The following is a 24,206-nucleotide window of genomic DNA, read 5'->3' as shown; positions in this document are numbered from 1 at the left end:
ACACAGACGGCTCTCAGAAACGGACGTCAATCGAAAGCATTCTAACATACGATTCATCAAGGGTTACCGACTAATTCAAGTTTGGGATTTCTGAAAAGAGGCTGAGAAACCCGAGTGGAAGTTGGTGGTTGGGTGCGGCCCATCTCTCTCTCTCCACCTCCGTGCGGTCGGAGAAAAATATCTTAAAACAAAATGAGGTTTTAAAGGTGTTTCAGCGGCAGCAGGGTCTACAGGGCAGGTAGAAAATCCAAAGGGCAACAAATTTTCAAGAGGTGGGGAACGAACCGTAAGGCATGTCTCTTCCCCAACCCCTTCTCTCCTCTGGAGGGATCCCTGAACCTAACAGAATAGGCGGCGAGCCTGGATCCCAGCCTCACTTTATGCTTTCCCCCACTGCCGTCTCAACCATCCACCATCCGGCCTCTAGCGTTTGCTGCGCCGCACTCCCACCTCCTCGATGTAGGCCGGCGGGTCTCGCTTGATCAGATTCTGTAACTGCGGCAGGTTGCTGGGCAGCTTGTTGTTGTTTCTGCTGGACATGTTGGCTGCAGACTAGCGTCGCGGCGAGCACTTTTAATAAAACTCAGACGGCCGGCAGCCAGCAATCCCTGCCAGCTACAGCTTGGACTCGTGTTTCCGGGTATGACCGGAAACAGCACTTGGGACGCTAGGCAGGCGACACCGTAGCGATTCCTACAGCGAATTATGCTACGGAAGCCTCAGAATGTCAAAATTATTCTCGTTGCCAAAATGCTCTGTGGTATATCGGAGAGCTAGCCACCAGTGTCCCGCCCCTCGCCGTTGGGCATATGCTACTACTACTTCCCAGCGTTTCTGAAAGGATCTGAAATGTGAATTTTTTCACGTGTATTAGCATATGTCATCATCCCGACACCCATATGAAGCACAAAAATGAGGATTAATAGTTTATTTTTAATCCCACTGTCTAAAGTTAGAAACTCACTACTGTAATCCCAGCAGTTTGGAAGGCCAAGGCGGGCCTGAGGTTGCGAGTTCGAGACCGACCTGATCAATATGGAGAAACCCAGTCTCTACTAAAATTACAAAATCAGCCAGGCGTGGTGGCGCATGCCTGTAATCCCAGCTACTAGGGAGGCTGAGGCAGGAGAATCGCTTGAATAATGGAGGCGGAGATTGCGGTGAGCCGAGATCGCGCCATGGCACTGCAGCCTGGGCAGCAAGACCGAAACTCCGTATAAAAAACAAAACAAAACTGAAAAGAACCATGGAAACTAGATAGCACTATTCCCTCTTAGGAGAAAAAAGAGAAAGGAGGGTCATACAAGTTAATGTGTATGATTTTAGATATGTTCTCATTTTGGTTTTGGTTGTTTCAACTTAGCGTGACCCTTAGGGAAAAGAGTGCTGTATGAAATGTGATCATGTTGACCATTAAGAAATGCAATTAATCCGTTAAAGTTCAACCATCGTTATAAGCTCTCCTCACCCAGAGTTTTTAATTCAGATCATGGTAATTCGAAGAGGAGAATACATTTCTACAATCTCAAAGTGTGAAAAATCAATAAGGGTTGAATGAATGGGTAGGGTGTTGTCAATTAGAGAGAGAGAGGAAAAAAACCTAATTACCCACCCTGTGCCAGGCACTATTCCGAGCACTTGTATTAACTTGTTTAATCCTCAGAACAGCCCTCAAAATAGGTGCTATTGTTATCTCCATTTTACAGAAGAGGAAACTAGCTCAGGGAGATTGACTGCCTCAATTCATAGCCTGTGAGGAAGATGAGATTTCAATCTAGGCAGTCTTGATTGTAACTACATGAGAAAAAACATAGCCTAACAGCTGGTAGCTGGTTGCTGGTCTGGCAAAATAGCCAGACAATAGTGTTCTGCTTAACCAAAGCAATTTTACAGAATGCCAACCTCATCTGTGACCATGATAAAATGAGCCCCAAACAAAACAACTCTGTAATCACACCTGCACACAAAATAAAGAATGCTCCACAAACCATGTTATTCAGCTGCATTTGGAGAATGACTTATTTATTAATTATCAAATCAGTTACTTGTGAAGAAATAAGTGTAAGCAATAAAAGCTTTTTAAAAAGCATAGATTTAAATTAAATATTTTTGGTTAGGTTGTTTTAGTGAGGGCATAAAAAGTATTCTCAAAACAAAATCTGGCTCAGTGTGGTAGCTCAAGCCTGTAATCCCAGAACTTTGGGAAACCAAGGTAGGAGGACCACTTGAGTCGGGTAGTTCAAGACCAACCTGAGCAATATAGTGAGACTCCACCTCTACCAAAAAATTAAAAAATCAGCCAGGCATGGTGGCACACGCTTGTGATCCAAGCTACTCAGGAGGCCAAAGCAAAAGGGTTGCTTGAGCCCAGGAGGTTGAGGTTCCAGTGAAGCACTGCACGCCAGCCTGGGCAATACAATGAGACCCTGTCTCAAAAAAAAAAAAAAAAAAAAAAAAAAAAAAAAAATTAAAATAAAAAAAAAAGAAAAAGAAAAGAAAAAAGTCTATATACAGGTACTTGAAAATGTCTGGTATATTGAAACAATAGCCACAAGTTTGGTGTGACTAAAGGTTGGAAGGGCAGGGTGCGGCAGGGAAGGAGCTGAAGAAAATGAGATGGGAGAGGTTGTATAGTCCTGATATGAAAGGCTTTAATTGCTATTCTAAGGAGGGCATACGGGTCAGTTCATTTTACCTCCAGCAGCATGGAAGGCAGGGTTTGTTTCTGATAAGTGAGAACACTAAGAGTAAGAATGGCTAACTGAATATATATTTTTAAGATGTTAAATAATTTGGGTATCTAAGGCCACATGTCTGCTTCCATGTGAAATCCTATCCTTTATTTTTAAAATTATAATGTATTTTTTTATTTTACAGCTTTATTAAGATATAATTGATGCACAACAAACTACCCAGTGAACAATTAGATAAGTTTTGACATATGTATGTGCCCATAAAACCATCATCACAATCAAGATAATGACTATATCCATCATTCCCAAAGGTTCCTTGTGCCTCACCATCCCCAGACAAACACACATCTGCTTTCTGTCACCAGAGATAGTCTGTGTTTGCCTGGAATTGTGTACAAATGGAATCATACAGTACCTATTATTTGAAGTCAAGCTTTTTTCACTTAGCATAATTATTTTGAAATGTATCCATGGTGTTGTATGTCTCAACAGTTCACTGCTTTTATTCCTGAGTAATATTCCATCATATAGACATATCACAATTTGTTTATCCATTCACTTGTTGCTGGATATTTGGGTTGTTTCCAATTTTGGCTGTGAACATTCATTTTCAAGTCTTTTTTTTAAGAGATAGAGTGTTGCTCTGTCACTAAGGTTGGAGTGCAGTGACACGATCATAGCTCATTGCAGCCTTAAACTCCTAAACTCAGCCTCGCTACATACAGGTGGTGTGACACCATGCCCAGTTAATTTTAAAAAAATATATTTTTGACTGGGCCCAATGACTCAGGCCTGTAATCCCAGCACTTTGGGAGGCTGAGGTGGGCGGATCACAAGGTCAGGAGATGGAGACCATCCTGGCCAACATGGTGAAACCCCGTCTCTACTAAAAAATACAAAATATTAGCCGGGCGTGGTTGTGGGCAACTGTAGTCCCAGCTACTCAGGAAGCTGAGGCAGGGGAGTCACTTGAACCCAGGAGGTGGAGGTTGCAGTGAGCCAAGATCGCGCTCCTGCGCTACTCCAGCCTGGCCACAGAGCAAGACTCTGTCTCATATATATATATACACACACACACACACGTATATACATACATATATGCATATATAGATATATATTTAGAAAAAATATATATATACATTTTAGAGACAGGGTCTCTACTGTGTTGTCCAGGCTGGTCTTGAATTCCTGGCCTCAAATTATCCTCCCCCCTCAGCCTCCCAAAGTGTTGGGATTACAGGCTCAAGCCATCATGCCATGCCATCAAGTCTCTATGTGGACATAAATGTTCATTTCTCTTGGTAAATGTCTAGGAGTAGAATGACTAGATCAACATGATAGGTTTATGTGTAACTTTTAAGAAACTGCCGATCAATCTTTTGCTTCTACCATTCTACTGAAACTGTTTTTTATCAAGATCACCAATCACATCAATTTTCATTATTTTTCTTAACCTGCAACATTGGACACAGTTGTTCTCTCCCTTCTTCTGGAAACATACTTGGTAACTGACCTTTAACTGGTCTCTCTGCATTTTCCCTTACCCTCTTACACTGTATTTCCATGTAGTGGTCAGAGAGCCTTAAATGGAACAGGTTATTCTTCCAGCTTCCCTTCTCACTCAGAGTAAAAGTTAAGTTCTTCAGTGGCATAGAAGGCTGTTATGAATTGCATGATTGTGTACCCCCAAATTCATATGTTGAAACCCTAACCTCCAATGGGATGGTGTTAGGAGGTAATTAGTTCATTAAGGTGGAGTCCTCATGATGAGATTATCATCCTTATAAGAAGAGACACAAGAAGACCTGCCTCCTTTCTCTCTGATCTCTGCCATGTAGGATACAAGAAAACATCTGTTCGCAAATCAAGAAGAGTGCCTCATCAAATACTAAGATACTAGATCTTATTATTACCTCTCTCATTAGAAACCAATGATATTGACTGTGTTCAGAAAAGCCAGTCATGTCTTCACCCTTTTCTGATTAAAATACATTGTTTTATTATTATTATTACTTGAGACAGGGTCTTGCTCTGTCACTCAGGCTGGGTTCAGTGGCACACTCATGGGTCACTGTAACCTTAACCTCCTGGGTTCAAGCTATCCTCCTGCTTCAGCCTTCCAAGTGGCCGGGGCTATAGGTGTGCACCACCCTGCCTGGTTAATTTTTAAATTTTTTTGCAGAAATGAGGGGCTGGGTGGGTGGGTCTCACTACGTTGCCCGGGCTGGTCTCAAACTCCTGGGCTCAAGTGATCCTCCCGCCTCAGCCTCTCAAAATGTTGGGATTACAGGTGTGAGCTTTGATGTTTGGCCTATTGTTTAAAAAAACTGTTAGATTAGCCACAAGAGGGAGCTCATGCTTTTCTTGTTAACAGGAAAGTTACATGATTTGACCTGCCCACAAACTTAACAGAAATCTCATAGAGAATTCTAGTCCTTCTTAAAGCTAATTTAATTTTTTCTTGTATTTTCTTTCTTTCTTCTTTCTTTCTTTTTTTCGTTCTCTCTCTCTCTCTCTTTCTTTCTTTGACGGAGTCTCACTCTCTTGCCAGGCTGGAGTGCAGTGGCACGATCTCGGCTCACTGCAACCTCCGGCTCTCTGGTTCAAGCAATTCTCTTGCCTCAGTCTCCCGAGTAGCTGGGATTACAGGCACGCGCCACCACGCCCAGCTAATTTTTGTAGTTTTAGTAGAGACGGGGTTTCACCATGTTGGCCAGGATGATCTCTTGTCTCCTGACCTTGTGATCCGTCTGCCTTAGCCTCCCAAAGTGCTGAGATTACAGGCGTGAGCCACCGCACCTGGCCTTTTATTGTATTTTCTTTCTCCTCTCTCTCTTTTACAGCTTTATTATGAGTTTTCCCCACAAGCCCATGCTATTTCTTTGCTCCTGTGCACAGTGAAAACTTTTGGCCTTGCCTCGGGACAAATATATCAGGATTGATAGATTTTTGTCATTGGTACAGGCCCTCGCTTCTTGTCCCCTTCCACTGCCTCTCTTTTTGCTGATCTGAGATCCCCAACATTCTCCCTAGCTGCCAGAGATCATTCCTGTTTCCCCATTATTCAGAGAAATTTAGCTTAGTTTTGCTTTAACTTCCATACCATCAAAACTCCTAGGCCCCTCTCTTCCTGGTCAAAGGCTCCATACAAAAGAGAGACATCTGCCCTGAGATAATTTCTGAGGCTTTCAGTATTGCAGAAGTGATTGCTGGCATTTCTTTTTCTAAGCAGCACATTTTTTTCCTCTCGGTTATATAGTTTATTTTGACATTTATCCTCTTACCTAATAGATTGTGATTTTTAGTTCCTCATTCCAGAGGAAATGCAGGTTGTCTACTCCAATGGTTAAAGAAAGCTGGTGATAGACGGCTGTACCTACTTAGTCCTACACTCTACCAGAAGGCAGAGGCCGAGACTTAGTTCTCTGGATTTGGAGATACCAGCAAGTCATTCCTTCTTTTTTGCTTTGAGCAAAACAAATTCTTTGTTAAAACAGTTGACTTGAAACAGTATATTATATCTAAAGGAAGAGTTTTTTTTTTTTATCTGTATAGCAGACTTTTAAAGAAAGCAACTAGTTATGTATAATTTGACACCTTTCCCTCCTATCTTTTGTCGATTTGCCCCAGTTCATAATCTTATTAATGGACTTAGATTAGACTGTTCCTTTGTGATTTATTCATCTCCTTAAAATGTAGGGTCAAAAGTTTAAAGTTCCCTCCTGAGAACTTTAAACCAATGTGGATATCGAAATGTCTCAGGTGACTTCTTGGTTTGTGATGACTTGGGAGCTAATTCCACTTCCTATTAAGAAGTGTTGCCTGTTTTTCTTTCTCATTTAATTTCATCTTCTCTCTATACAGGCCAAAAACGAGTTAGTACCTAAAATATCTGTGATTGTAGTCTCTCTTTATCTTCCTTTCCAATAAGAAGGCAACTTTCCAGTTTCTCAGTAAGGATAAATAAACTACAAATAGCTTTCTCCCAGTTAACCGATCTAGAGGTCACTAGTATTTATTTATTTATTTATTTTATTTTGAGACAGAGTCTCACTCTGTTGCCCAGACTGGAGAGCAGTGGCACGATCTCAGCTCACCGCAACCTCCGCCTCCTGGGTTCAAGCGATTCTTGTGCCTCAGTCTCTCGAGTAGTGGAGATTACTGGCATGTGCCACCATGTCCAGCTAATTTTTGTATTTTGAGTAGAGACAGGGTTTCACCATGTTGGCCAGGCTGGTCTCAAACTCCTGATCCCAAGTGATCCAGCCACCTTAGCTGGGATTACAGGCTTGAGCCATGGTACCTGGCCACTAGCATTTAAATTCGTAAGTGTAGTTCACAGATTAAATATGTCTAAGTCTGTTATCCATTGCTGAAATGTATAAACTTTGTTTAGGTACAGACTACTTTCTAGTATAGCAAAATGATTGAAGGTTTTAATCATAGAACAATCCTTAATAGTTAAAATCATTTTATGACAGGGCATGGAGGTGGATATCGGTGTGGCCAGGAGCATTCTGGGATGGAGTCACGGGAAAAGTGGGACTTGAATCATGTGTGGGTGGGAGTCAGATGAGGGGTGGAAAGTAGGACAGGGTGAATAAAAGAATGAGCAAAGCTGAGGGCAGAAATGAGCATGAGATGAACCTGACAAGAGTAGTTGAAATCGATTTGGAAAAGGCCTAAATGAAAATTTAGGGTGAAGCATATGTCAACCAACTAAAAAATACATATTAGGAGCTTCCTAAGTGTCAGGCACTGCTCTAGGCATGCAGTAGCAGGGAAGACAAAGTTTCCATGGTCATGGAACCTAAATTTGTACATGTGGTAGGGTAGGAGGGAAGAAATAAGCACACACACTTTTTGAAAAGGTAATTTCAGATCGTGATGGTTTGATCATTGTATCTAATCATGATAAAAGAAAATGAAACAGACTATAGCCACCAGATTTTTAAAATTTTGCACCCTTCTAGTTTAAATTAGAACAGCCATCCCATGTTTTATTCTCTTGTTACTTTATATTAGCATGATTAATATGATCTTCTACAGGATATTCTTAGCAGGAGTCTTTTAGAGCCACTTGCCCATTTTGTGAAGGTTGGCCTAGCACTATATCTTGTAATCCTTAAATCTCCTTAACTACATGCATGTAAATGGAAACAAATGTTGCAATCTGCAGAAGGTGAATGACTGAGTGAGGGCACATGCCAGCCCCTCAGTTGTGGAGGTCTCACCTTTTCCTCAGGAAATTAGCACATGACAAATGATTTATAGTCAATTTTCAGTTCTTTCTTATTTTTTAGACAAAAATTAAGTTCTAAATATTTTCATCAACTCTATAAGGTATACACACCCCCACTGTGGGAAGCACTACCACTGCCAAAGAGAGAGTCTGGGAAAGAGTGGCTATTTTACCAAGGGTGATAAGAGAAGGGGACTCTGTGAAGTGACATTTAAATTGAAACTGAAGTGTTGAGGCAAGAACCGCCATGCACAGAAGTGTGTGTAGGCCCAGGTATTTCAGGGAAGCAGAGCCAGTATGAGTATTATGAGGATAAAAATTTACTATAGGATTCAGATCTCACAGATGAGGGAGGATCTCAGGGAGTGAACATCTGGAAGGGAAAGTCAGGGGATCAGAGGAAGAATCAGTGACTGGTCCATCAGAAGCACTGGGACAGTTGGACAAATAGAACCTATGAGAAAATCCAAGAAGTTAAGCCTCTTCAGCACCAAATTGGGGCTGCTAAGGTCTATGGGAGCTGTTGCTTCTGTGTAACTACCACCTCTGTGGGTCCACTGCCAAATATCTGGGTGGGGGACCTGGGACCATCACTGATCATGAGGCCAGCAGTCCTGAGCATAAGCTGAACGTGGAGGAAAAGAGCAAGGACAAGCTGGGATCCACTGGCTTACCAGTGTGTCTGTCAATATGTCTAATCAAGATTAAGGGTCACTCCTTCACTTTTGATTTCCAAATTTCACATGAGTTCTTCTTTGGCCAACTATAACCTACAACCACACAGGGAAGGAGATTCTGGGAAACGTAGTTCTAAGACTAACCAAGTTGATATAGTACAATCCAGGGAACAAAAAACCACAGGGAACAAAAACCCCAGAAGGCAGTGAATTCGGTGTGCCCAAGAGACATACAGAAAAAAGGTGATGCTGAGGCTCAACAAAGGAGGGGAGGGTAGAGGGAGCATGATCAGAGAAGCAGGCAGAGCCCAGCTCATGTGAGGCCAGCTCATGGTATGTTTTGACTTAATTCTAAGCTGTAGGATTTTAAGCAAGGTGGCAGCATTCTGTAAGTTATTTTTTAAAAAGATTGTTCTGGTTGTCACGGAAGTTTGGGAAGCAAGAGAAATGTTGAGAAGAGCTAACAGGGAAAACAGGAGGCTACTGAGGTAGCCCAGGAAACAGACAATGATGGCCTGGACTAGGATTATAAAATAGAGATATTGAGAACTGGTCAGGAAGGCTTTTAGTCTCATTTCTCCAACATGTTTTTTTCAGTGCTGAAAACATTTCTCTCTATATGAGATGTGGGATCCATCTGCTGCAAGGAAGATATAGCAGAGGTAAGTGGTTAGGAAGGGTCTGAGACAAACATTGAGGACTTTCTCTGCACCAAGGCCTATGCTGAACCTGTTCCTCACAACAATTTGGAATGAGGAAACTGATGCACTGGGAGGTTAAGTATTATACTTTAACCAGGGTCACACAGTTAATAAGTAGTGGGCCCCTGATTCTAACCAGGATATCTCAGAATCCAGGATCTCAGCTCCTTCCAGGGTCCTGCTGCCTCTCAGGTGAAGGCCCTTGTGAGAATGCATGTCGACCATTAGCAGCTGTTGTCTGCACGAATATCACACCTGTTTGGCCTCTAAAGTGTACATCAAGTGTACAGGCTGATGCTCTTCGTTCCACTCTCAACCTTCTTAGAGACTCCATGCTGCGTAATGCCTCCGGTCCAAGTTCAGTGTTTAGTTCTCCATCATAACTACTTGAGGCTTTATAATATTTAAACACACAATTTTAGGGATAGAAAAGAACACATGTTGGCTTCCTGGGTATACACCTCATTGGAATAGTGTTACTCTTGAGGATTGGGAAATGGATTGAATTCTACACAACCCTTTTTTTTTTTTTTTTTTTGGACAGAGTCTCACTCTGTCGTCCAGGCTGGAGTGCAGTGGCATGATTTCGCCTCACTGCAACCTCCGCCTCCTGGGTTCAAGCAATTCTCCTGCCTCAGCCTCCCATGTAACTGGGACTACAGGCGCATGCCATGACGCCCAGCTAATTTTTGTAATTTTAGTAGAGATGGGGTCTTACCATATTGGCCAGGCTGGTCTCGAGCTCCTGACCTCAAGTGATCCACCCACTTCAGCCTCCCAAAGTGCTGAGATTATAGGTGTGGGCCACTGTGCCCAGCCCCACATAACTCTTTCAAATCAATGTTGTTAAAAGGCAGTGTTGTCATATTTTCCATAGGTTGTTTTTTTTTTCCTGTCCCCGATCAGCCCTTTAAAGAGCTTTCATGTGTTATCTCAATGAGTGCTACACTGTATTTGAGAGAAAGCTGAAAAGTAAATAATAAAGACATGAGATTTACTATTAAATATTCAATAGTTGAAGGGTATGCTCAAGATAAAAAAAAATCTGTTTTCTGATTAATGGTTTATTTATTGATCCATTCTATTTTAACAAAAATCATATTTCAAATTACAAGGTATACAAGTCAATACTGTTTTGAAGTTAAAAATTATTTGCTTTGAGAGTGTATGTGTGTATGTATATACGAGATAAATGATTATAACACGTGTGTGTTAGTGATAATATGTGGTCCTTGGTTATTAGTTATATACTGTGTACCTGTGAGATGCAAGGTAAGTAGGTCACAGATTCTCAAATTTATGACACACTTAGATTTTTTGGGGAAGTTACATGGAAGGAACTAGGGAGTTTCACGACTAGATAAGACGTTCGGGTGGGATCTCCACCAGATAGCACTCTAAATCATCAGCATTGTGAGCAGTGATACAATTTGGGAAAGTGAGTATAGGTTTAAATTCTGGCCACAGACAACCTCTCCTACACAATTCACTGAACCTCCTCTGGAAGGAGGTTTCCATGTCCTGCAGAGGCTAACTGAGCACCAATCATGCCTCCACCAACAGACTTGGCTGCTTCCTCTAGCGCTTAATACTTCACTGTTCCCTTTCTTCATGGGAGATAGTGTGGTAATTGATAATCACAATACAAATTCTGAAACAAGTAAATGGACAATAAAACTCATATTTGACTAAAATAAGTTTTGAAAAGGATCTTGGTGGCTATCTTGTTAGATCGTAGAAAGCGGAGGCTTATTGGGAAAGCCCTTTTCCTTCAGGAAAAGGAACTTTTGTATGGTTGGGAAAAGGTTGGTCACTGGCTGATCTATAAAGTCCTTTTCATTGTAAGATTATATGATTTTCGGTAAACTGTATATTTTTTAAAAACAGTTCAGAATATCCGCAAGTGTTTTACCACGTGCTTCTTATTGTTGGAGAAGCTGAGCAAACATCCTGTCATAAAAAGACAAGGATGTTGCATCATCCCTGGTCCCTGTAGTGAGTGTCCTGAAGATAATAAGTAAGAGGTCACCAGGGGCTAGCCAACATAGAGCAGCCAGGAAGGAACCAGCACTTTCTCTGAGACAATGGTCTGACTGCCCTCCTGCCCATAACAACATCAATTAAAAAATTATTAAAACCTAGTTCCACAGTATTATTAGGCACTGTGGAAGAATCAGGGAAATAAACTGTGGCTCTTGCCCTCCAGGAGCTGACAATCTGGTTGGAGAGATGGGATAAACACACAAGAACTGGTTAACCATTTAGTGTTCACCCATGTGGTACTGAACCAAGTGAAATAGGAGTTTTAAGATAACTTGTGTGTCCAGACGGTTTATTTAAGAGTCAGGACTTGAACTAAGCTGGATTGAGTGAGAATGAATAGGGAGAAGAAAGCATTTCTGTGTTGGGGACAAGATAAGAAAGGAGTCAACTCAGATAAATCAGAGCATATGACATGTACACTGGACAGGAGGCAGGCACTGAATTGTGGCAGGATGGAGAAGAGCTGACTTGAATGAAGCAAAGGGGAACAAAAAGAAATAAAATGGTCAGCCTGAGCGGGCAAGATAGAATCACACGGCTTCCAAAGCCAGAAAGGAGGCTCTGAAAGCCACACACTGGTGCTCTCCAGTGGTGATACCCAACAACAATCAGCATGAATCTCTCAGACACATTGTATGTGAGGCCTATAGGCGGATTCAAATACAGAGGTTGATGGCCACAGCAGCTTGGTGAGGTCCAGCTCAATTTCAAACTGCTTGGCTCCCCAGCGTGCTCACAGGCTTAGGACTTGCTGACATGTGCCTCAGATACTCTCTGGAGGCTGCAGTGCGTGGAAGCCTAGGGCTGCTCTTCCAGACAGCTGTCGTGTGTGGGATGTGGTTGTGTGAGCATCTGTGTAGACATGGGTATTACTAAAATCACGGCCTTAAGCATGATGAAATTCAATTGGTGGGCAGTAGAAGAACAAAGACAATCATAGCCTCTAACAATTCTTAACGTTTGGATTCTTAAAATCGACTTTCTAACTTTAGTTACAATTTCAGAGTAATGTTTTAAATGTTCTAGTCAAATTAACAAGCCTTTGTATTATATACCATCCTCCTTTGGAATGATCTTGGTATAATTAAAATAGAACATTTTTAACACAGAATACTTATTGGGGAAGTGGTCTCTTATGCAGTCTTCTTTCGTTGAGGACGTTGAGATTTTCTAACTTTCAGAACTTTCTTTTTTTGATGTTTTTTCCCATTCTTTTGCTTTTTCTTTTGACTGACCTGTGAGAAGGGAAAAAAGGGCAATGTTTCTGAATCTTACTATTTTAACCTCCTTATATTTGGACTCTCCTGATCATAGTCTTTCTTTACCCTCAAAACCACATTAAAGTTGCTTCACTCTCAGAGGGGCTCCTTTACATTCTCTCTACTTTGCTCACTTCGAGGAGGAGGCAATAGCCTTCTAACTGGCTGTCTTTTGTCTATTCTTCTGACTTATTACCTTCTCCTGGCAACCGTGCTTACCACTCTCCTGCCCCAGCTACAACCCTCTGAAGTTGGCACTATTTCCATGTTTTACATAGGAAGAGGCTGAGGCTTGGACAGGGTGACTTTCCCAAAACTGGACAGCTAGTATGTGGCAGAACCACCAGTCTGTGAGACTCCAGAACCCAGTCTCCCACCCATATATTCTGTGGCTCTCTTCAAATCCAACTCCTTAGTGTGCCATGCAGGATTCCTCCTGCTTTATCCTGATCTACTTTTCTGCCTCAGTCCCTTCACTCTCTTCACACAAACTCCAGCCACATTAATGGAGGGAGGCTCCCTGAACACAGCAAGTTCTCTCATGATTCTACTCTTCTTACCTTCCTGGCAAATTACTTATCCTTCAACACCCAAATCAAGTATCACCTGACATGAGAAATCTTCCTTAACACTTTCTCCTGCCCCATTCCCCCAGCAAAGTTAAGTACTCCCTCCTTTATGTCTTCAAGATTCTTGTGCATACTTTTATACTTCTCACATTGTACCATAATTATTAGCATATGTGCTACAATAGGAAGGGATTATACCTTATTATCTTTGTATCCTCTGTGTCTACTATTAAATTCTTTACATATTTATTGTATTAAATAAGGACAAGCTCTGTACCCCCAAGGAACACACATTCCTCCGGTGGAAGACAGAGAGGAGATACTATATGTAGGAACCTAATTTTGTCCTAGGAACAAAATAGAAGCACCATAATATGAATGAAACATCTATTCTTAAAAGTTATGTATTCTTATAGTGTTAATGAAAAAGCAGATTCCTTGTCTTCTAAAGTTAATTTCTAAAAGAAAGAAAACTTTGATCCTCCTTTTCACCAACCTGTTTTTCCCACTTTTTAATCAATTCCTTCACATCTGCTGAATCTGGGTTTAGACATGTTTGATCTCCATTCTTCAGCGTAGCACTGCCAAATAAATAGCAATGAGAGAGTTTTTTCTCATTAATAATTTAAATGCTTTTTCTCAGAAATAATGAAAATTAGTATGAATTTTGCTGAATTTTCTAATGAAACTGCTTAACATTATTTCCTAGGACAAGAAGAGTCACTGGTTGAATTTTTTTTGAGATGGAGTCTCGCTCGTCGCGAGGCTGGAGAACAGTGGTACCATCTTGGCTTACTGCAACCTCCACCTCCTGGATTCAAGTGATTCTCCTGCCTTAGCCTTCCAAATAGCTGGGACTACAGGCACATACCACCACGCCCAGCTAATGTTTGTATTTTTAGTAGAGACGGGGTTTTACCACGTTGGCCAGGATGGTCTCGATCTCTTGACCTCGTGATCTGCCTGCCTCAGCCTCCCAAAGTGCTGGGATTACAGGTGTGAGCCACTGCGCCCGGCCCTGATTGAATTTTAAAAATTACTTACAGTAGACTGTCTGGAAATAATTTAAATATTTCTTTAATTTTTCTGTATAGTCTGAGAATAAGAGTAGTCAAGGATGATTTATAAAGACAAAATATGCACACATCCTTTAACCTAGCAATTCTAATCTCTAGAAAGGAAAGAATTACAGACACAATACTGCCACAATAAGTTTTATCTCAGCAGTAATAATTTGGAAATAATCTATATTTCCAACAACAATCCTGGTCATATAAATTATGGTTTATCCATATGATGAAATACAGTTTGGCCATTAAAAATGACATTAGGTAAAAATGACATTATTAGAGATTTACTGACATGAGAAAATGTTCATGATATAGTGTTAATGAAACAGTGGATTACGAAACAGTGTATAGTGTATGATTTAATTTTTGTGTTTATGTATTGTGTATGTAAATACATATCTATGTTATGTACACATGAAGCAAGTAAGGGAGATTTAGAAAACTGTATACTAAGGGGTTAACAGTATTTGTCACTCAAGGGTAGAATTATGAGTGATTTTTATTTTCTTCTATTGTGTTATCTGCATTAAACATTTTGTGCAATAAACATGTGTTACTTTGGTAATATGTCATTCTTGGGGCCTAATCTACCAGAAATTCCTTGTATTTTTAAGGAGAAGAAAAGAAAGCAGCTGCTCAAATTTATGGAGGGGCTAACCATCTGATTTTTAAGTGTTTCTATGGGCAAGCACTCCAAGGGTAAAACTCATGCTAAATTTAATGTTCTTGCCAATATGGTGCATGCATGTTAGCTGGGTTGTTACTTACATGATTTCAGTTTTCTCGCAGGAAAGGTTTGGGGCAAATTGTTTAAGGTCTTTCAAGGATTGTAGGTGGATAGTCCCTTGGTTGGTGTTGATACAGGAACAGCGACCCTTCCTCATTACTGGGGTTCCTGAGGGAAAGAAAAAGATAGAACACATCAGTATAGGCCAGTGTTTCAGTTTAGGTGATCTCTCAAAATGATACATTTGACTGAGTCATGATTATTGCTATCATTTACCGAGTGCCTAAAAATCATCACCACAAACCTTTGAAGGAGGTATCATCTCTATTTTATACATAAGGAAACTAAGGTTCAGAAAGATTAAGAACAAAGTCATACAGCTTTTAGGGAGCAGGGGCAGGGTTTTAGCCCAGATCTCTTTGAGTCCAAAGGCATTGCTCTTAACTACCACACCATTATGTCCTTGGGAGAAAAAGAGACTTTCACAATATTTAATAAATGCCTACCACAAGACAAACAGATAACTAATTCATGTATGCTATGCTGATCACAGTTTCTTAAGCAACTCCTAAACCATTTATTATTTATTATCTGACCTTAGGGAATGGAACTGGTGTTGGTGTTGAATAGAAAGCACTCCTTTGTAACCAATCACCACTTCCATCCTCATCCTCTCTCCTCCCCACTGCCTTGCTTTTCAATAGTGTTTAAAATTTTTGGAAACCCCTTAAAATACATTATCTTAATTCTTAAATTCATATATTTACTTGGTACTTATTGTATTATATGCCGTACATTGTGTAGCAGTCAGAAAAGGTATAACTACAAAGTTCTATTTTACAGATGATGAGGAAACTGAGGTCTAGAAAGATTAAGTAATTTGTTCAAGGTAACAAAGACAGTTAGTAAATAGATTAGGGACAACCTCTCTGATTATTGGTTGGATCCTTAATTGGTTAGCCACAGATGTACTTATCAAAAAACAATATCAGGGAGAAGAAAATAATTTAGGAGATAGAGTTTCATCTCACTGCTACCCAGTTCAATGAACATTTATTGAACACTTACTAGGAATTCATACACCTAGACTACAAAGACTTGTGTTTGACTTGGCAGACCGAAGTTATGGACTTTGGATAACTGATCATGTCACTGAGAAGCTTTTATGGGTGACCAAATATTACTCTTCAATGCAGGCAGAACATTCACCTTTATCTGGCTAACTAAGATTCTTTTACAGTGAATCACTTCTCTTACTTTGCAACCTAACTCAGAACCCCTTACCTTGCACTCCAATCAGAACCAGGAAGATGATGCCCAAGAGGAAAAGAACACCACTTTTCTTCATAGTGATAGAATGCAGTTCCAAGTCACTCCTGTATTGGATTTTGAGCCTGAGAAATTCTTTAGAGAACACATTTTGGGAATCATATTTATTTAGGAAATTCATTTCTCTCCTAAACTCTGATTGGCTAGCATCTTTAGCTGAGCTAACTAAATTAACCACAAACTTGATTGTGCTGGGGGAAACCCTAGTCTCAGATCCAAGGGAATTTCTGCATGTTTTTATTTTCATTTCACATAAATGGGTGGTTTATAGTAAGGGATGTGAAACTAGCAACACTGATAGCCTTTAGCACATTCACAGCTGCTCACCTGTGTGAAGAATAGATTATATAATGAATATACTAATGTTATACAACAAGGGTTGGCAATGTCGTTTCCAGATGGGAAATATTAAAGTCCAGATAAGTAATATGCTTTCCCTTACTATTTATGGCATGTCCTTCTGCATAATAGATGGCTACACTGACATTTTCTTGTATTGCCCACCTAACAACTTAAAACACCTGAATTTCCTCTGGGACCAGATCATTTTCTACTAGTGGTAAGCTCATTTTGTGTCATTCCTGCTACTGTTTATTATTTTTTAAATTATTAGATTGGTTAGCATAAGGGGTCAGTTGCATGTAAGAGACCCAAATTGACAGTGGCTAAGAAATGCAATGAAAATGAAGACAAATAGCTAGGACCTAATTAACTAAAGAGCTTTTGCACTTAGTTAATTAGCAAAAGGAACAGTCAGCAGAGTAAAAAGACAACCCACAGAGTGGGAGAAAATATTCACAATCTATATACCTGATAAAGGACTAATATCCAGAATCTACAATGAACTCAAACAAATCAGTAAGAAAAATACAAACAACCCCATTAAAAAGTGGGCTAAGGACATCAAAACACAATTCTTGAAAGAAGATACACAAATGGCCAACAAACATATGAAAAAATGCTCATCACTAATGATCAGGGAAATGCAAATCAAAACCACAGTATGGTACCACTTTACTCCTGCAAGAATGGCCATAATCAAAAAATCAAAAAGCAGCAGATGTTGGTGTGGATGTGGTGATCAGAGAACACTTCTACACTGCTGGTGGGAATGTAAACTAGCATAGCCTCTATGGAAAACAGTGTGGAGATTCCTTAAAGAACTAAAAGTAGAACTACCATTTGATCCAGCAATCCCACTCCTGGGTATCTACCCAGAAGATAAGAAGTCATTATTTGAAAAATATACTTGCACATGCAGGTTTATAGCAGCACAATTCACAACTGCAATATCATGGAACCAATCCAAATGCCCAACAATCAATGAGTGAATAAAGAAACTGTAGTATATATATACGCAATAGACTACTACTCAGCCATAAAAAGAAATGAATTAACGGCATTTGCAGTGACTTGGATGAGATTGGAGACTATTATTCTAAGTGAAGTAACTCAGGAATGGAAAACCAAACATCATATGTTCTCATTGATATATGGGAGCTAAGTTATGAGGACACAAAAGCATAAGAATGATACAATGGAGTTTGAGGACTTGTGGAGAAGAGTGAGAGAGGGGTGAGGGATAAAATATTACAAATAGGGTGCAGTGTATACTGCTTGGGTGATGGGTGCACCAAAATCTCACAAATTACCACCAAAGAACTTATTCATGTACCCAAATACCGCCTGTACCCCAATAACTTATGGGAAAATAAAAAAATAAACAACAACAACAACAACAGAACAGTGGTTAAGATAGAAGCTTATTTCTCCCTGAGAGACATAGGTGGATTAGCACTTGGATGGTGGCTCTTTCCCATGAGGTCTTCCAGGCTCCTCCTTTCTTGCGTTGTCACCATCTCTAGATTGCTGCCCTCACGCACATGGCCAAAGGTGGCTTGCCACCATGTCCAATTTCCAAGTATAGGATGGTAAGAAGGCAGAAAAAGGGCATGTCCCTCCTTTGTAGACATCCTAGAAGTTGTACCCATCATTTTCTATCACCTTCTATGGGGGCAGGCCTTAATCACATGGCTACACCTAGCTGTAGGGGAAGTTAAGAAATGGGATCTTTATTTTGGTTGACTAAAGACTGGAGATTTCATTATTGTAAAACAATGTTTCTTAACTTTTTTTCATTATGGACTTGGCACTGCATGCACGTGTGCGTGCATGCACACACACACACACACTCCACCTTGCTCTGAGAAAAAATAAATTAAAATGAACTGAAAACTAAATTTAATTTCTTCCTAAAGAGAGAAATCAAATGGTAAGAAATAAGATTTTGTTGGGTAGGGTTGAACTTTGGTAGGCCACTAGTCATTGTAATATCTAAGATTTTTTAGCTCTCCGAGAACCTATTTTTGTCCCCCTTGGGAGCAATTTACCCCTCCTCTCATTGACAATGCATACTGTAGAATTGGAGGAAAATGGATATTAGCATTTTATGTCACATGGTGCACATTTTTTGACCGGCTTCTATACAGATTATTAATACTTAAATGGAATTACAGAATTCTTTTTGAAGAAAACATGTGCTGACCATTGATACAGCTTATCCATTTGCTCATGCTTAATTTTGGTATTGACTGTGGCAATGCATAGAGTGGAGATAGGTTCACGTTCCTGCTTTACTACTTAATGACTGTGTGCAAAATACTTAATTTTTGTGAGCCTCATCTCCCTCATTTAAAAAAATTATTAGACCTCATGGGGTGTTAAGATTAATGTCAAGGACGGATTGTCGACGGCAAAGCATCACAGGACTTGTGGCTGTTCTTTCCAGCAAAGAAAGGAGGATGGAAATTTCGTAGGATAAAAACTAAGGCCCAGCACTGTCGGTGCTACCCACCTTTCCAGCCTCTTCTTGCACAGCTCTCTGCTCCCATCATTTTGTCTTCTCTCAGTTTTCTTTTCTTTTCTCCTTCTCCTTCCCCTCCCGTCCCCTCCCCTCTTCTTTTCTTTTATTTTCTTCTCTTTTTTCCTTTCTTCTCTCTTCTTTCTGAGACGGAGTTTTGGTCTTTTTGCCCAGGCTGAAGTGCAATGGTGCTGTCTCAGCTCACTGCAACCTTCATCTCCCAGGTTCAAGCGATTCTCCTGCCTCAGCCTCCCAGGTAACTGGGATTATAGGCACCCGCCACCATGCCGGGCTAATTTCTGTATTTTTAGTAGAGATGGGGTTTCACCATGTTGCCTAGGCTGGTCTCGAACTCCTGACCTCAGGTGATCTGCCCGCCTAGGCTTCCCAAAGTGCTGCAATTGCAGGCGTGAGCCACTGCACCTGGCCCTTCTCTCAGTTTTCAAAGGGGACAATGGTCCTTCCCATGGCACTGTTTTTGCTCATGCCATTCTTCTGCCTAGAGAGACTGTGCATGCTCCTCATTCCTGCTCTCCTGCATACCAGTCATTTACCATAGTTACCCAGGCCAGCATCATTTCCCTGGGAAGACTTCCCTGAACCCCAGGGGGGGATCTCACGGCACACTTACAGAGACCTCGCTGAGCCCGTGTCCGCGGCAACGCTACGTTTCCTTGCGACCCTATGGTTAACATTTCCTTCCGCCAATAGGCAAGGAAGGCCTGCGAGGGTCCCCGTCTGAGCATGGTGCTGAACACGGTGCCTGGCACCCAGTAAGCGCACACGCACGAGGGAAGGAGCTGGGAGCTGGCACGGCAGGTCTGGAAGTTGGACAGGGTCTGCAAAGCGCTGCCTGGCTCCGGGGGCCTCACACGCAGTGACCTCAGCCGGGTCCGAGGTGCATGTACTGCGCATGCTCAGCCAACCCGTCTTCCAGAACCTTCTTCCGTGAGGAGGTTGTACCCGGAGCTCTCAACGCTTGCTGGTGCTGCTCCTGGTGCCACTGGGTACCTTTGCTGCCAGTGCTGATCCAGCCGGAGGTGAAGAGAAGCACTTTGGGGGCGAAAGGTAGTGGTTGTGCCTTCGGGATCCCTCCTCTCTGTCCCCTGAGCGGCCCGCAGCCTCCTCAGCCGAGATGGCCTGGCCGTGCTTTTGGGGGTGGGTGGGAAGGTTCTCAGGGGCGGTGGCCATGAGCAGAGAGGCCTATTTTGCAGGTTTCACACGAGGCTTGGGTGAGGCCAGCAGGTAACGACGGCCCCAGAAGGGCCAGGGCACTGGGCTTAGGGGTAACCCTGGGCTTCAGTGACTGGGACAAAGGCCCTTCGGATAAGAGAAAGGCGGTGTGGGGGTCAGTTAGGAGTCACTGAGGCCAGATCTTATTTATTACCCAAAAAGCGGCCAATTTTCTGAGGTAGCAAGCGGAATGGGAAGGCTTCTCTCGCTTGACCCGCTTCGTGTTGAAACTGTTCTGCCATGGTAGGGTAGGGCCCCTCCGAGCAGGCTGGGACTGCTGCTCTCAGCTCAGGCCTGTCCAGACACTAGTTTCCTGGGCTCCGTTTAGGAACTTGTCATGCAAAGTCTAAGAGCAAACACGTTCTCTGAGGAAGCAGGCAGCAGGAAGGAGAAAATCCCATTGATCATTGCATTTATGGCTAGACAAGGCTTTTAGGAGAAACAGAAACCTGGTGAGAGGATATTGCAGGCCTTTCTCACAGCCCTGGGAATGGAGCCAAGGATGATCTAGAGTTGAAATCAGCAGTTACCAATTCCTTTTTGGACAAGAATTTTAACTTCCTGTGCCTTGAAAAATTCCAGTTCTGTGTCCGTAGGGGATCCAAATGCTGATGTGACCCCAAAGAACTTTACCAAGCGGAATTCTTAGTTTTCACCGGTGTAGCCCAGCCTCCCCCTTGAATCTTTTTGGTTGTGGAATCGGGGTGTTCTGTTTAATTATCCAGCGTGACTGACTGTCGCGGGGACGATAAGAGCCTTCGTTTTTTACGTGTGGGAGGAGAAGTTTCTCTCATAAAGAAACCTCCAGGCCTGTTTGAGTTTCCCTCAGTGTGGACTTCCCCTCCTCTCGGCAGCTGTTAGTACTAAACTGACTAGAAAGGGATTTCTTTCTTGAAAGTCTTCTGCCCCAAGAGAACATTTCATTTTTCTTTTTCCCTCTCCTCTCCCCACGCAGGGAGTCATTTCTTCTTTCCTAAATACAACATGGTAGGTTACATGCAGGCAAATCCTAGCTGTGGAAGGTTTTACATCCTGTCTGCATCTAAATCACTAAGAGAAAGGATCAAGTTCTTTCTTTGCTAATCTTATTATCTAACTTCTTGGTTTATATTTCTCATGTAAAACTTAAGGACTGGGTTAGGTCTTTGAATAAACAGTTTTGAGAGAGCATGTTAAGGACATCATGTAAAGGACAAGTTTCCCAAAATGTTGACGATAACATTTTTGCTTGGTGACTTTAGGCAAGTCAGCTTGTAGTCTGATGATATGTAACAACAGCCATTAAAAAGCTGCTGACTAACCTGAAGAGAAATTATTCTGAAAAGAAAATAAGTTTATACTTAAAATATCCACATTTATTTAAAATGGCACTTTAAAATTGCCTATGTAAGTAATTTTACAAGAAAAAAATCCACATTCTTAAAAATCTTCATTTACTGTTTATCATTCACTTCATTCACCAAACTTTTATTCTTATGGTTCTAGACTCTGAGGACACATACATGAACAATGATTTCCTCAAGGAGCTCACAATTCAGTGGGGGAAAACAGCATGTACATTAACACTTACTATAGAAGAAGTGGATAAAGGATTGTACAGAATAATTGGAGGTACAGAGAAGTGCACAACCCTGGCTGATGGGGTTAGGTCTGAAAGGGAGACACAGCTAGGTCAGACACAGCTGTCTGAGTTAGGTCTGAAAGGGAGAATTGGCTGGAATTTGTTACAAGAAGAAGGTGGGGGAATATTCTAAGCAAGAGGCGGGAGAAGGTATGCCAAATTTGAGAAGCTGCAAGTACTTTAGCAAGGGTGGAGGGTAGAATGAATAATGAAGTGGTGAGAAATTGGTCTAGAAATGTGACAGGAACAACATGATGAAGTGCCTTGTGAATTTCTATGTGGGGAGGCGACACTGCAGAATTTTAACTAAGGGAATGACGAGATTTATACACACACACACACACCCCTGTGTATACATCTGCCCCTTGACCCCAATCTTTAATATTGTTTTACATGAACATTTCCTTGTGTCTACGTAGTTTATGTATTTGTAAAATGTTCTCATATTTCTAGCCTCTTCATTCTCAGTTCTGTGTATTTGAGTTGTTTCCAATAATGTCTCAGTAATACAACAGTGCTCTTACTGTTTTAAAAAAGATTTTACTCTCTTGGGATATTTCCCATCTTTGGAACTATAGGGACAAGGGTTAAAAACGTTTCTGTATCTTCTGTAACATTTTGACAGATCGCTTGCCAGAAAGATTGGGCTATCAGTTTGTAGATGTATCTGTTTCACAATCCTCTTGTCATTTTATTTACTTTTATTCATTTAGCATGTGAAAATTGGCACTAGAGACTAGTGTTAATTCCCTTTTCTTTACAAATTGATATTTTACTTTGTATTGGTGTAATGTCTTCATTTCCTACCTTTTCAAGACCACTCGTCAAGTAGAGTCAGAGTATTGACCTTGTAAGTATCTGTCAATTCTTTACATATTTTGATTAGGAAGCTCCAATGCATTTTTAGTGAAAATGTTTGCTTTTTCCATTTTGTTAAATTAATTTCTTTCATAATTAAACAAAAGAAAACACAAGTTAGGGGCTGAATTGTGTTCCCCCACCAAATGCTTATGTTGAAAACCTAACTGCCAGTACCTCAGAAGTTGACTGTATTTAGAGATAGGGTTTTCACAGATGTAATTAAGTTAAGGTGAGGTCCCTGAGGAAGCACAGTCTTTGGACTTACTAGACCAAGATATTAAATCAGCTGTCTTAAATATACTCAAACAGCTAAAGGAAATCATGTACAAAAAACAAAAGGAAACCAGACAAAATGAGAATGTCAATAAAGGGATAGAAATTATAAAAAAGGAACCAAATAGAAATGATGGAGCGGAAAAGTGCAAAACTGAAGTGAAAAAATTTAATCGATGGGTTCAGCAGTAGTTCTGAGCCAGCAGAAAAAAGAATCTGCAAATCTGAAGATAGGATAATTGAAATTTTCAAGGCTGAGAAGTAGAAAGAAAAAATAATGAAGAAAAGTGAACAGAGCCTAAGAGACCTGTGAGACATCATCAAGTGGACTAATACATGCATAATATGAATTTCAGAAGGAGAATAGAGAGAAAGGGACAGAAGACTATTCACAGAAATAATTACTGAAAACTTCCGAAATCCAATGAAATATATGAATATACATGAATCCAAGAAGCTCAGTGAACTCCAAGCAAGTTAAACTCAAAAATATCCACACTGAGACATAATAGTCAAGCTGTCAAACCTTAAGAGACAAAGAAAGAAGCTTGAAAGCAGCAAGTGAAGTGATTCATCATATACATCCAAGGGATCCTAGATAACATTAACAGCTGATTTCTTATCAGAAACCAAGGAGGCAAGAGGGCAGTGAAACAACATGTTTAAAGTGCTGAAAGAAAAGAAAAATCTGTCAGTGAAGAATTCTATATCTGGCAAAACCACCCTTCAAGAATGAAAAAGAAATGAAGACATAAATAGACAGAAGCTAGGGGGAGTTTTTTACTAATAGACTTGCTCTCCACAACATATTGAAGGCAGTCTTGCAGGCTGAAATGAAAGGATTCTAACTGAAAGCCATATGAAGGAATAATACTGGTAAAGATAACTATGTAGATAATATAAAAACCAGTATTATTGCACTTTTGGTTTGTAGCTCCTCATTTTTCCTACGTGAATTAAAAAATGCATAAAACAATAATTATAAATATGTATTAATGGGCACACAGTGCTGTAATCTGTGACAATAATAATTGTCAAAGGGGAGGAA

The 24,206-nt window shown here is 40.9% G+C and overlaps 2 protein-coding genes across 3 annotated transcripts in view; both read right to left on the bottom strand.

Annotated features, from left to right (window-relative positions):
* SDAD1 (SDA1 domain containing 1) overlaps positions 1-660 on the bottom strand; it is a 40,554-nt gene extending 39,894 nt beyond the window's left edge. Inside the window, exon 1 of one of the 2 annotated variants that reach the window (XM_010377104.2) lies at positions 451-660. Coding sequence is in view for 1 of the 2 variants with exons in the window: in XM_010377102.2 (XP_010375404.1) it covers positions 451-540 (90 nt within the window). In the remaining variant the exon portion in view is untranslated. The remainder of the gene's footprint in view (positions 1-450) is intronic. The other variant, XM_010377102.2, reaches the window with a different exon arrangement.
* Positions 661-10,241: 9,581 nt separating this feature from the next.
* Positions 10,242-16,397, bottom strand: CXCL9 (C-X-C motif chemokine ligand 9). Its single transcript, XM_010377101.2, has 4 exons — positions 16,266-16,397; positions 15,023-15,149; positions 13,681-13,765; positions 10,242-12,591 (listed from the first exon to the last, which is right to left on the bottom strand). The coding sequence occupies exons 1-4, from the start codon at positions 16,327-16,329 to the stop codon at positions 12,490-12,492; spliced, it is 378 nt and encodes a 125-aa protein (XP_010375403.2). The 5' UTR covers positions 16,330-16,397; the 3' UTR covers positions 10,242-12,489.
* Between the last annotated feature and the right edge of the window lie 7,809 nt (positions 16,398-24,206).

Source organism: Rhinopithecus roxellana, chromosome 2 (assembly GCF_007565055.1).
Source record: "Rhinopithecus roxellana isolate Shanxi Qingling chromosome 2, ASM756505v1, whole genome shotgun sequence".
Lineage (NCBI taxonomy): Eukaryota > Metazoa > Chordata > Mammalia > Primates > Cercopithecidae > Rhinopithecus > Rhinopithecus roxellana.
Note: the sequence above shows the minus strand (reverse complement) of the source record. Positions and strands in the feature narration are given on the sequence as shown.

Coding starts and splice junctions, on each gene's coding strand:
- CXCL9 (XM_010377101.2), bottom strand. CDS start 16,329: ATGAAGAAAAGTGGTGTTCTTTTCCTCTTGGGCATCATCTTCCTGGTT. Junction 15,150..16,265: donor GGTTCTGATTGGAGTGCAAG/GTAAGGGGTTCT, acceptor TCTTTCCCTCAG/GAACCCCAGTAATGAGGAAG. Junction 13,766..15,022: donor TGCGAGAAAACTGAAATCAT/GTAAGTAACAAC, acceptor TTTATTTGGCAG/TGCTACGCTGAAGAATGGAG.